This window comes from Malaclemys terrapin, chromosome 17, assembly GCF_027887155.1.
Source record: "Malaclemys terrapin pileata isolate rMalTer1 chromosome 17, rMalTer1.hap1, whole genome shotgun sequence".
NCBI lineage: Eukaryota > Metazoa > Chordata > Testudines > Emydidae > Malaclemys > Malaclemys terrapin.
The window spans coordinates 14,563,821-14,577,761 of NC_071521.1; the positions used below are offsets into that span (position 1 = coordinate 14,563,821).

Consider the following 13,941-nt stretch of genomic DNA (forward strand, 5'->3'; position numbering starts at 1 on the left):
TGCTCTGCTCCTCCCCTGACTCTTCGGCTCTGTTTAAGAGCTGAGCGCTACGGGCTTTGGGCAGCCCCCATGCCTCCGGACCCTGCGCCGCCGGAGCCCGGGAGGGGAAGTGCCCGGCCGGGGGCGCAAGGTCCGGAGGCATAGGGGCTGCCCGAAGCCCAAGCGCTACCGGCTTCACGGTTTGCCGGGCAGCCTCCAGACCCTGCGCTCCCGGCTGGGCGCTTCCCCTCCCAGGCTCCAGCTGCGCTGGGGAAGCGCCGGCCGGGGGCGCAGGGTCTGGGGGCTGCCCAGCAAACCGTGAAGCCGGTAGTGCTCGGGCAGCCCCTTTCGCGTGGCTGGGAGTGGGAGGGAGGAGGGGGCGGAGTTAGGGCAGGGAATGGGCGGGGCTGGGGCGGGGCTGGGGGGGTGGGGAAATGGGCGGGGCCAGGGCCCCGCGGAGGGTCCTCCTTTTTTTATTTGTTAAAGATGGTAACCCTAATCCTGTCATCAGCTCATTGTTTGTCTTTTGTTCTAATTACTTCAGTATTTAGGGAGTTAATACTGTGTGATAAGGGAATTGAAGAATACTGTGTGCATACAACTGTGGTGTTTAATTTACTGTATTCAGAGAATTATAGTCAGTGCACCAAAGTTATTGATATGGCTCGAGGATAGCTGTTGATGTGTGCCCTGAGAATTGGAATTGAGGCAGTTGTTGCAGTACTGCAGACGTGTCTCAACTATTGAAATTGATGCAGTGTGCACTTTGTTGCTGAGTCATCATGACTGTGGAAAGTGATGCAGTTGACATGTTTTTTTAAACATGTGTCTTCTCTATTAAATTGTGATCAGCACATTGCAATCATTGCATTCAGCTTGTTGAAGCTGAAGTTGTAAACGCATTACTAGGGAAGTGATTCAGTTCCTGATTTTGGTGAAGTGAGCTTATTGCTGAAAAGAACCATCTTTTTGAGGTTGATGTCCATGCATCATCACACTTAAATGTGCTGTTTGTTCACTACCCTGCATGTGGCCTGATGATTGAAATGGGCATAGCTAGTGCATTTACACATTGACTAACTCCCCTATACAGGAATTTCTCCCAATGGAGTAACACCTCTAATGCATATATAGCTCTGCCTTACAGAGCAGAAAAAGGAGACTGGTGCTTCAAGCCCTCAGCCTTACGGCGTTTCCAACTGTTGTGAATATAACATGTACCAAGAAGAGTCACCAATAGGAACAGTTGTTATGCTATTCTTCCTCTCTAGACAGAGGACTCGGTGATATCTGGCAGCGCCACTCTCCTAAGGGTGCCACGCTCCACAAGGGTTTGTCTGAGCTCATTTCAGGGCAACCTTGGAGGAAGCTGCCAACCTCTGGGGTGCCTAGTCACATAGGAGTTAGTCAGTGGGGAAGCGTAGGTTCTAGCCTCCTCTCAATTGAAATCAATCAAGACTTCAACCTGTAGACGTTCCCAAATGACCTCGATTTTGTTAGAAAACTCTCTCTTGCTTACATGAAGAAATAGGATACTCTTGTGACTATGCTGTTGTGTTACCTACTGTGGAAATTTATATATCCTTTCCTTCCATCACTTGCCATTTAAGAAATCTTTAGATGGAAATAGCCTTCCAAGTCCTCTAGCATTTCTACTTAGCAATGGATTTTCAGACTTGAATGGATTAGGTTGCCTCCTTACATAGTCTTGTAGTGAAAGTTTAATATTTCTATCCTACATGTCTTGCGGCTATCTGCACTAACTTATTTGCTCTAACACTATATGTCAAGAGGTTTAATGTTTCATTAACTCCGATAACATGGTAGTCTAGGCTAGGATGTAGGTTACATATCTGCCTCACTCTCATGAACCTTTGGGGATTTGCTTCGAATAATTCATTCCTACACCTTGTATAGGAGTGACAGTAATAGTACACAGAAAAGGAGAGGGTGGATCATGCTATGTCTCTTCATCCTTCTTGATTTTCAGAAAAGTAACAACATTTCTTCACATTTTGGTTCATTTGTATCTAACTTCTAGCTAGCCAGTTGAATTTACAGGTCACAACAAACTGGCGACAGTCCTGACTGGTGCCATGAGGCTTGTGGTGTTCATATCTCCTAAAACTATTCTAGTCTGAACTACATGCGCCATTTTATTAATAATATACATGCTGTTTAGGTTTCAGTTCTCTAACAGCTTTGGTCTTGGTATTCATGAGGGATTTATTCTGTGGAAATCTTCCAGTACTAGGAGATATAGGATGGTCCGTTCTAAGCTAATGAAGCCTTCCCTTGAACTCCTCACATACTTGTACAGCCTGGCTGTCTCTGTGGATTTTGTTTCTGGTGATAATGACCACAGCCAATGGGGTGAGGAAGCTTCCAACACAGACATGGAACCTCCTTTTCTAATTGTGCTGTCAAAGATGGCTATTGCTTGTTCAGAGAAGGATATTCCCTCACCTCTACGCCCTTTCCACCAAGATCGTACTTTTTATTCAACCAAGATTGATGTATAAAAGTCCTTAGGCATTTCTCTAGAGAAGTCTAAAGCTTCAGGAATGTCAGTTTAAGTTATTTTTTTCTGCCACTGGTTCACTGATCAAACTTCTTTTCCATGTGAATCAAGATCTATATATTGTCTGACCTCCATGCTTAGAGGTTATTCTTGACACACTACAATTCCAAAGTTTTGGTATGACGCTCTATGTCTGGTAACCTGAATTAATTTTCCTTTATGCTTTCACAAGATACTTTCTGGAGACTCTTCACCATCCACTGGAAGTTTAGATTTACCCTTTTAGTCTTCAGCTCTCAATTTTGGTTGAGAGTCAGCATCTCTGCTACCTCCTATCGTATTTACTTTATTGATTATAGGATGTCTCTTTAAATACTGTAGATCTTGCTAATCTGAATACTTTGTTGTTTGTGGATATAAATTACCCTTTCATATGTATCTTGCAGTCGTGGCCAGAGACCCCAGTCAGGAGAGGACCACTACTGTGGTAGGGCATAGTACAAACATATATAAAGATATGGTCCCTTCCTGAAAGATCTTATAGTTTTAAAATGATGTCCTATCTTCTTTTCTTAGAAAGCACTGTTAAGCTATAATGAGGTCTAAGTTGATCAAAACATTATTACTTTTTCAAAATATAGAATGAATTGAATGTTGAATATTTACAAAGTATGAAGTTTTAGCATAAATAATGAAAAGTAAACTGCAAATGTCCCTGCTTTTGTATTGGTTGGTTTGTTAATTTGAAAAATTCAGTAATTTGCTATGACTCTTCACATCATTAGTATGAATTAACGAGGTTCTACTGTAACTGGTCCTTGTTGCAGTGCTTTGCTTTGGGATTGTAATTGGAGTACTAACAGCTGGTTGAAATCCACAGTGTAGGTTTCTCCTCTGTTAATGATCTGTTCACTAATGATAAAGTGTCTCTGGAGAATGTAGTTTCCAAACTTGTGGATGTAATATGGAGAAAACAGAATTACCTTTAATTCTTGTTCTCTAAATGTATGTTGCTGTAATAGATCAACTCTTAATTTTCTTCACAAAGCTGGAGGATTTGATTTTTGCTCTCTGTATCTTTGGTCAAAAAAGAAAACTGATGATTACGGGCACTAGGAGTTGTTATTCTCCCTCAACAAGAGCAGAAAATACAGTGGTTACCGTTAGAAAATCAAAAATTGCCAACTGATATCCCACAGCTACTCCAGTTACTTCCTGTTCTGGGCATGGGGAAACCAAATGTTGCTGGCTGCAGGTATGCCACCTGCTGAAAGGGACACCTGAGAACTCAAAAATCATAGAAAATCTCTCTGAGGCATATACTGGAAACATAAGACCTTTTACAACAGCATACCTGCAATTCTTGCTCTCAAAAGGCAAATCATTTGTTTTTCTGGAACAGATATTTAAGTATCTGACTCATAGTAATCAGGCTTATTGTTCAGGAAGTTGACTCAATGCATGCATGTCTCTGACATGTTCAGCCTTTGTCAGCCATTTACAATCCCTTTTCTTAAATAATAGAACCGGGGTTCTCAAACTCGGGGTTGGGACCTCTCAGGGGGTCGCAAGGTTCTTACATGGGCGGTCGCGAGCTGTCAGCCTCCACCCCAAACCCCGCTTTGCCTCCAGCATTTATAATGATGTTAAATATATAAAAAAAGCATTTTTAATTGATGGGGGGGAGGGGTCGCACTCAGAGGCTTGCTATGTGAAAGGGATCGCCAGTAAAAAAAGTTTGAGAATCACTGTAATAGACCAAAAAGTTTGTTGCTAGAATTCCCTGCCAATAGAAAGTTAATTTTATCCAAAATATAGCAAGTACTCTTTGAGCCATAGATGCCGACTCTGTGGGTGCTCCGGGGCTGGAGCACCCATGGAAAAATCTAGTGGGTGCTCAACACCTGCTGGCGGGCCCCTCCAATCAGCTCCTCCCCCTGTTCAGCTGCGGGCAGGAAGTGCTGGGGAGGAGGGGGAGGAGCGGGGGCAGGAAGAGGTGGGGTGGGAAGAGGCGTGGCGGGAAGAAATGGAGCGAGGGTGGGCCTTGAGGGAAGGGGTGCATTGAAGTGGGTGGGGTGCCCCTGGGGAAATCAAAAAGTCAGTGCCTGTGCTTTGAGCAGCGTTCTAAAGTGGAGCATGAAACCCTCAAAATACCTGCCTGCCAGATCATTCCCTGGTTTGTTAGTGTGTAAACTTTTGGAAGTGAGGAGGCTGGGGATAGGAAGAGGGTAGGAAGCTTATTTTGTATACTGTGATAAAAATGATGAACCACTGCTTAGATATGTGACTGTTTCATGATAAGTAAGTAACAGAGCACTATTAGCCTTCTTTAATAACAATTGTTTTTAAGTAGCATGAATAGCTTTCAGATTCAATTCTGATTCTATTCTGCTACTCCAGCACTAGGTGTTCTTTTGCCTTCTCTTAAAAGCAGAGACTGACATAATTGTCATCTCTAGAGAATATATATATATATATATATATATATATATATATATATATATATTCTTACGCATGCACACACACTTAAAATCACTTTCTTGGATTAATATGAATTTATTTTTAACTCAGGAAAAAAAAGAATCTGAATATGAAGAGTTGATTCTTGTTTTAAGAAAAGAGCAGCACATTTATTCTACTCTAGTGAAGACTCTGAAAGATTCAGACAGGTAAATGTTATTTCGTCTTTGCTTGAACGTCATCTGTGCTACAAGCTGGGTAAGAAGGTGCAATTCCACTGTCAAATCAGTGGATTTTCATGGGTTTACGCTGAACTGGAGTTGGCCCCAAATATCTCCTTTAAAAGGGGGGATACGTGGACTAGTTTGTATGGTCCAAAATAGCCCAGCTCTGATGATACTCAGGATTTGTTGGAAGGCTCATTTTCTCCTCCCGAACATTTGAAATTTAAAGAATTATAATGGTTGGGATTGCGAATTGCTCAAGGGGCTGGGGGATTTGTGGTGTGTTATGTAAAAGTCAAAATGCAAGTACTGCAACTTATCTGAAGGGCATCTAAATCCTGTTGATGTGCCTTTTTAATACTTCTATAAAATGAAATCAGTCGATCATGAGAGGATGCATTGTTTAGTGGCAAAAGCCTAAGCATGGAAGACATGAGATCTGGGTTCTAACCTTGGCTCTGCCCCAGATTTTCTGTGTGACTCTGGGCAAGTCAGTTAGGGTAAAATTAAAAAAAAATATTTAGTCACTTAGGGCCAGATTGTCATAGGTATTTAGATGCCTAAAGATGCACTGCTGGGATTTTCAAAAGTGCCTGTGAGTTTAACTCCCATGAAATCAATCACTTAGACGCTTTTGAAAATTGTATCCATAATCTCTTTGGGCACCAAAATGAATGGTTAGATTTTCAAAAGAACCTAGCCAGGGTTCTCTAAATTGAGGGTCCAGGTCTTTTGAAAATCTGACCCAAACCATCACGGTGTGAGTTGCGGGGTGCTGAGCCCTCTTGAAAATCTGGCCCAATGTGGCTTAGTTTCTCCTTCTTTAAAATACAGTTAATACTTACCTGTCTCAATGTGGGGTGTGAAAATTACTTCATTAACTTTAAATTTATAGCAAAGGAGGTAAGCAGATTTTTGGGGAAGTGTAAAAAAGAACAAGATGATTGTATTTTTATAGTATGTGTTTTCTTTAAGGTATTCCAAAGTGTGTTACAAAGCATGAGTTAGATAAGATTTTGGTGGTGGAATGAATATTTAGCAAATCATGATAGTCTTTATGTATTTCACAATAGCTCACATACATCTTTAGGCTATGTCTATACTACCTCTTATGTCAACAAAAAGTATGTCACTCAGGGCTGGGAAGAACACCCCCCTCGTGAGCGACATAAATTTTGCCAGCATAAGCGCTCATGTGCACAGCTCTATGTCCAGAGGGGGACACTCTCCTGCTGGACATAACTACCGCCGCTTGTTAGGTGGTTTTATTATGTTGACGGGAGAGCTCTCTCCCATCAGCATAGAGCGGCTACACGAGCACTGAACTGCTGTAAGCTTGCTAGTGTAGACATGACTTAGACAGTAGAATCTGTTTTGTTGAGAGAGGAGTTAGTGGTCAGAAAACAGGGATTATTTCCTACTGTAATGGGATTATTGATTTCTTTTTGAATAGTCAGCTGACACATGTAGAAGAGAGTTTGGTTTAACATCTCTTTTGAAGAACATAAGAATGGCCCTACTGGGTCAGACCAAGGGTCCATCTAGCCCAGAATCCTGTCTTCCGATAGTGGCCAGTGCCAGGTGCCCCTGAGGGAATGAACAGAACAGGTAATCATCAAGTGGTCCATCCCCTGTCACTCATTCCCAGCTTCTGGCAAACAGAGGCTAGGGACACCATTCCTGCCCATCCTGGCTAATAGCCATTTATGAACCTATCCTCCATTAATTTATCTAGTTCTTTTTTGAACTCTGTTATGGTCTTGGCCTTCACAACATCCTCTGGCAAAGAGTTCCACAGGTTGACTGTGTGTTGTGTGAAAAAATACTTCCTTTTATTTGTTTTAAACCTGCTGCCTATTAATTTCATTTGGTGACCCTGAGTTCTTGTGTTATGACTTCTAACACTGAAATTCCCTTTTTTAGTATGAAGACTGCAGGGAATAGGTGTAATATTAGTAACCAATACTTAGCTTTGATGTGGCACTTTTCATCTATAGATCTCAAAGCCCCTTACAAAGTTGAGGAAGTATCATTGGGCTCGATCCTACACTGTTCAAGACAAAGGGAGTTTTGCTACTGACTTCAATGGGAGCAGGATCATGCCCGTTCTATAGATGGGGAAAGTGTAGCACCGAGAGAAGAAGTGACTGGCTCACGGTCACACGGGGAGGCTGTGAAAGGGCTGGGAGTAATAGCCAAGTCTCCTGACCCCCAGTCCAATGCCATGTACATCGGATCGTGCTGCTTAAATCCTTGAAGCCAGAACCTGAAGGTCCAGTGTGCTACTAGATAAGCCCTGCAGATAATTTCCACAGTCATGTGCTGACCTTCATTAACAAAAGGATTTTAGACAAAGAATAGATCCTGGTTTTGGCTGACATGTGTCCTTTTCTTAGGCATTATTTATTCCAAACCACTTTAATGGTTACATTTTGGAAGAGTCCCTTTCTCAGAGCCAGGACCACGACATCTCTTTTGTCTCCCCACAGCAGGGAATTGTTGCTTTTTCCAGTAAAAGCATTAAGCTGTGAAGAGGAGATGGAAGTGTGCTTACTTAGCTTTTAGATGTGCGTTTTATTTTTGCTGAGCATTTAATAGTATTGAAACCTTTCTCTTAGAATATATTCTTGAGTGAGGGAGAGTTGGTTAAAGCAATCGTTGTGGAAAAAATACTGACAGCAGCATGCTTGTCATTTTGTTGGAAGATGGAATGAAAATCTTTTTGTACACAGGTCCTTAATAGCATGAGTTTTGCTGAAACAATTTTCTTTACTATGCATTTATATGCAATGCTACTGCACTCATGCAAGTGTAATGTGCCCCAGTGTAATCCCCTGCAAGCTGGGCCTAAATTCTGTTGAAATGTCCCTGGATTCTAAGCTACTTTGGTGCAGTAGGTTGGAAATTCTGCAGCAGCTTCATTTATATTAAAATATTGAGGTTCTGCATGAATTAAATATGAAAATAAATATATAATCAGTGCAGTAACACCTTGTTATTTTAATATCGAATTCCAATTATTTTAAGCTGTTTCATTTTCAGTATCTACTGCAAGGTTTCAATATACCGCAAGGTTTTTTAAATTGTTCATAACGTATCATTGAAATTGCTGGGGGGTGTGGTGGAGTAAACTGAAGCTTTTCTTAGCTACGTAGGGGACAGCTGGGTCTGTTGACATCCAGGAGGAATGGGAGGCAATTTGGGAGTCTAGGATAAGCACATTAGGTGAATGTTCCTGCTAAAATGCTCTAATTAATTTAGTTAATGTTGACACTTAAATTGTCATCTTTAGGTTTTGGAGTTAACACCCCATTGAGATAAATGAGACAATTTATACTTCTCAGAGCTATTTTTCCAGAGAAAAACAACACTTCAATCTACATTTGGTTCACATTTTCAAGATTATCTTTGTGAGTGATTCCTCCCAGAGTACCACCTGGAATTGGGGTACCACTGAGCCCTCTGTGATCCACTGGCCTGGGCTCCCTCTCACACTGTGCTGCTGTGACAAGTTGCAAAACCCTCCAAGCTTTCACTTTCACCAGCATTCACCCAGGTAGGGACACACCCAGTTGAAGTTACATGCAGGCGCTCTAACCACCAGCCTAGGACCCCAGAGCAGTACCATCCATCCCTGGTCAAATCTGGCCAGTATATGGTTTAACACCCGTTCCGCCTCTCCCTCAATGTGAAGAGGACCATGCACGCTTGTGGTAATCAAGCTGAGATTTTCCCCAGACACCTTAGTCAAATGCACGCTGGTTTGGATTAAAACATAAAATAAGTTTATTAACTACAAAAGGATAAATTTTAAGTGATTATAAGTGATAGCAAACAGATCAAAGCAGATTACCTAGGAAATAAACAAAACCGCAAACTGAATTTAACATACTAGATAGGTAGGATATGAATTAGCAAATTCTCACCCAGAGTGATAAACAGGCTGTTAGATTCTCAAGGCACAAGCTGCCTAGACTTTGCAGCTTGGGTTTCCCAGGTTTTCATACACAGACTAGAAATCTCTTTAGCCTGAGACCACCACTCCTCCCCCTCCCCCCCCCCCCCCCCCGTTCAGTCTTTGTTCCTCAGGTGTTTCCAGATGTGTTGTTGTAGGGTGAGTGAGGTACCATCATGATGTCATTTTCCCCCTTTTATATCTTCTTCTCACTTGCTGGAAAGCTCTTTTGCTGTGACTTGGGTCAAACAGTTCCCATTGTGTAGTGTTATCTCTGAGAGGTTTCTGTTGTACACAGTTCCTGGGGTAATCCTTGTGCTTGTGTGCATTTCCTTAATAAACCATTAACATTGTTTGGCCTTTTACTATTGTACCTGAAAGGCTGCTTTTGGGTGTTTTCAACCTCACATGTGTTCAGTAACACATATCTAGCCAAACTTCATAACTTCACTTACGATGATAACACATACAATCCAATGAGTCATTAATGTCTAGCAGAGCAAGACTTTTAGAATGATACCTCACAAGGCATACTTTGTGCAAAACATATCCTAATTATATAACAGTGGTGAATAAGGGGGTGCCGGGGTGTCACAAACGTTATAAGCATAAAGGCTAGATACCTGTTTTTTTAAACAAAATCTTAGATTCTATAGAACAATTGTATAGCAAGGGGTGGATTTTGCCACAATTTCCATGACTGAAGTATGATGGAATACACAGGGCCATCAATATAGCATATTAGTGATACCTGTCGGATGTACTTTTCATAAGCTAGTGATTTTGATTTTCCTAAAAAAGAATTATTTAGAAGTTGGCCTGTAAAATATATCTACCCTGTTCAGGGTGACTTACAAATAATAGTTCTCAAAACTGGTAGAAAGGTGGCATAGACATAAAGGTTTATTTTCATCTTGCTATGTGGGACTTGTTTATTTTATGCATCAAGATAAGATAAGTGTATGATGAAAAACAATGATTGCTACTGTGGAATAGAGTCCTTATGGAAGCCTTGATGTATAAAAGATGCTGTGGTCGGTAACACAGCAAAACATTTTAAAAGTTTTGAATTGAAACGTAAAAGAAATATTTAAAACTTTCTGATTTCTTCTTTTTGTTTAGTATCAATAGCTTGCAAACAGAGTTGAATAATATTTTTTTGTTGCGAAAACAACTGGAGGAAGATATTTTAGCGAATCGGAATCTACGGAAGGTGCTGGAGGATCAAATTAAGGACACAAAAAACAGAGAAGGTTTGTCTATTTGTGGTAACATGGTCCGGTCCTTTATCTTTTGCACCCAAGAGAACTGCTTTTATTACACTCAGTTTGTTGCGATTGTGTAGAAAACGTTGAAAGTAGATAAAGGTGTAAAAAGCTCTTTTGTCTGTTTTCTTACACTGATCATCACTTTGGGAATTTGTAGCTGAGTGGCTTTGAGCATTCAGGGTATAGGACAGCTTTTATCTTCTCCTGCAGCCAGTGTTAGTAATTCTGTGGCAATTCTGCTGCAGTGATCATTTCAAGCTGTCTACAATTTCATATCCACAGAATTTACTGTTCTCTGCGGAAGTCAAGGATCCCTGGCTTTGGATCATGTCATGGGCATGGGATCACTTCCTGGTGATGGGATCTAATTCTTTCACCATATTTGATAAACAGCCTCTGTTTAGAGAAATGGATAGATTCTTCCTAACATGACATGCATTTTCAGAAGCAGAAAAAAAATGTGCCAGTTCTATTATGTGGAAATTTCCTTGAAACACGATAGAGCTTTTTAATACAGTAGATCCTCAGAGTTATGAACACCAGAGTTACGAACTGACCAGTCAACCACAGGAATAGAACTTAGATGTCTCTTTCCTATTCTAACCACTAGATTACATCCTCCATATATAAATAGAGTTTTACTGTGTACTGTATTGGATATGAACTGGTGTTTTCATTGTTTGCATAAAAACAAATCACTTAACACAATTATATAGGAAAGGAATAAGCAGCTATCTTCTATTCAGTCTGTTGAGCCAATGGCAAAATAAAATTCACTCACTTTATTTAAGCTGGCTTTTACCATTGAGATTTACAGTTCATTTTCTGGCTAAAACAGAATAACTATTCATGCCATACTTTTCCTCACTGAAAATTATTTCTAAATGTAATGCTAAATATGCAAATTATAATTCAGAATTAGATTCACAGTGCATGCTGATAACCATGGAAAATACAGCATGTCTAGATGTCAGAGGCACAAAAGAATGTAAGGGGAAAGTTCTTTCAATTAAACAGAAAGCTTAGTGTGAGGGATGAAACATTTAACTCTCTAGTTCCTATGGTTTTAGTAGTGTGCACTTATTTTAAAGTGTCCTTATTTTGCATTTCTGTGTTGTATTCTCATATAAAGGAGTAATGTATCTGAAATGATACCCACTCTTGGTTATTTTGACAGATGAAACCTTTTCTTTTTGTGGAGATCAAACATCTTATATGAGTATTTGCCTAGGAGAGCACGATCATTTAAACCTACAGGTAGACCATCTGTCTCTTGAAGAACTTAAAAAAAAGGTATAGATCTGTTTTATTATTTACTGTTTTTAATGGCTTAACTCTCCTACATTTATAGTTCTCTCTCTCTCTCTCTCTCTCTCTCTCTCTCACATAAAACCATTTTGATCATTTAGGTACAGTTGGGGTATTCTGAAAGTATTTAAAAATTCTCATCTGTGACAAGAGGTCAGACTAGATGATTTGGTGGTGCTTTCTGGCCTTAAATGTCTGGCTCTATATAAACCCCAAATAAATTCTTTTATCTGTAAGCCTCCCAAGAGCAGAACATTTCACAAATGCCTCCTTAATAATAATAAGATGATGGTGATGATTATGATTTGCACTTCTATAGCACATTCCATCCAAGGATCTCAAAGTGCTTTGACAAATTTGATGTATTAAGACTCACAATATCCCTGTGAGGTAGACTAGAAGTATTACCTGCATTCTGTAGAGGAGAAACGGAGACACAGAGAGATTAAGCGACTTGCCCAAGGTGACACATCAAGGCTGTGACAGGGTACAGAGCCCAGATCTTCCTCTCTCCTCATCCTGTGCTTTAACCACTAAACCATGCATGGGTTCATCCTAAAGAATGCTTTTCAATATCAAAGTCCTTTGCAAATATATATTAATGAAACCTCACATCAATCATGGCCAATGAAAAGATAAGTGATTGGTTAAATGAAACACAGAAAGATTAAGTGATTTGTCCAAGATCATACAGAGAGTCAGTGGCAGAATCCAGATTGACTCTCAGTTCTATGCTCAGACCATTAGACCATGCCTCCTGTGTCTCTGAAGTATATATTTGGCTCTAAATTTGGGCACACTTATTAACAAAAGACATTGATACGCCACCTGAGTATAGGTTGTTAATGTCTGCTAAAGTGTTTTGGGACCTGATTTTCCACTCTGGTTTGCTACTTTTACATAAGTGCAACTCCATGAAGTTATATTGGCATAGAAATGGTAATAGATTGGAGACTCGGACTCCTTATTTTTAAATGCTTCTCAGTGAATGCTGCTGCTCTGTTCCTATAACACAGCTTTCACTTGCATCAAAATAACTTTTTTCCCAGTCAACCTGCAGGCATGATAGAACCTGAACTTTTCTCTTGCTAGTGAATTTTGAAACCTGAGCTTCACGATTGAAGTCTTCCAAATTAGCATTCTTTGAACACTAGCTTCTAATATATTTGTATAATGTTACTGGTTCAAATGCATACAATCCCTTGGGCAGTGATGGAAGCATTAAGCTTTACTGGAAATAACTAACGTTATAATTCTGAAGTTTAACATATTGTATAGCGTTATTTAGAGAAATTTAAATGTCTCTAGTTCTTTATGTATTAGGAAGAGCTTTATAGTTTCTGATTGTTTTCCTGTGTGTATTTAGGTTGCTGAACTCATCTTGATGGTTAAGGACCTGCATTCAATTAACCAAGAGCTAAAGAAAAAACAACTTGGACTCTCCAGATCAGAGACTCAGGGGAAAGAAACACTGAAAATATTAAACCAGAATGAGGTAGGATCTCTATATTAAAATATTGTGCCTAATTCTCAGTTGCACTGCACCTTGTATGGTCACTTATATCCGTGCAAAGCGGGTGTAAAACACTGCTAGATCAGACTGCTAATATTTTATACTCCATTTTAAAATGATGTAAATAACTGTACAAGATGCAGGGCAACTGAGTATCAGGCCCAAAGTATTTTTAGTGTTCAGCAATATTTTCAATTGATTTTTAAGAAAACATATATTTTAAAATATTAATTGGCTCTATGATCTTTTAATTTTACAAATTTGCAGGTAAGAGTGGTTGATCTTATTTTTCGAAGAAAGTTGCAACCTCCATAACATTTAGGTGTCCCTGAGTGGCTGCTTTATGCATTCCTCAGCTATCTGAGAACTGTTCTCACTTCAATGTGCAGTCCTATTAGGGTGTAGACCATATCTGGTCCATCTCCGAGGCCACGTAAGTCCCTCTGGCAACAAAATTGGGATGGTTCCACTATGCACCTGTGTTTTAGGGATCAGTGCAACACAGAACAGCGTACAAAGAAGGGAGCGGAGTTGTAGAAGATTGGGCTGATAGATGTGCAGGGGAAGGAGCATTGGGTCCTCTGTTCTTTTTGCCTATGACTGGGGTTTATTAGGAGTAGAACTGGGGAAATAAAAAAAATTCGGCAAATAGTAAATTTACCAAAAAATGCATTTCTTAAGGTGCCAAAACTATTTGTGAATTTGGGTCAAAT

The 13,941-nt window shown here is 40.2% G+C and overlaps 1 protein-coding gene across 4 annotated transcripts in view; it reads left to right on the forward strand.

The window, feature by feature from the left end:
- CDK5RAP2 (CDK5 regulatory subunit associated protein 2) overlaps window positions 1-13,941 on the forward strand; it is a 101,598-nt gene that overhangs the window by 34,750 nt on the left and 52,907 nt on the right. For all 4 annotated transcript variants that reach the window (XM_054007341.1, XM_054007344.1, XM_054007343.1 and 1 more), the window contains 4 exons: window positions 5,072-5,169; window positions 10,262-10,392; window positions 11,585-11,700; window positions 13,082-13,210. In XM_054007341.1, coding sequence (XP_053863316.1) covers window positions 5,072-5,169; window positions 10,262-10,392; window positions 11,585-11,700; window positions 13,082-13,210 — 474 coding nt within the window. The remainder of the gene's footprint in view (window positions 1-5,071; window positions 5,170-10,261; window positions 10,393-11,584; window positions 11,701-13,081; window positions 13,211-13,941) is intronic.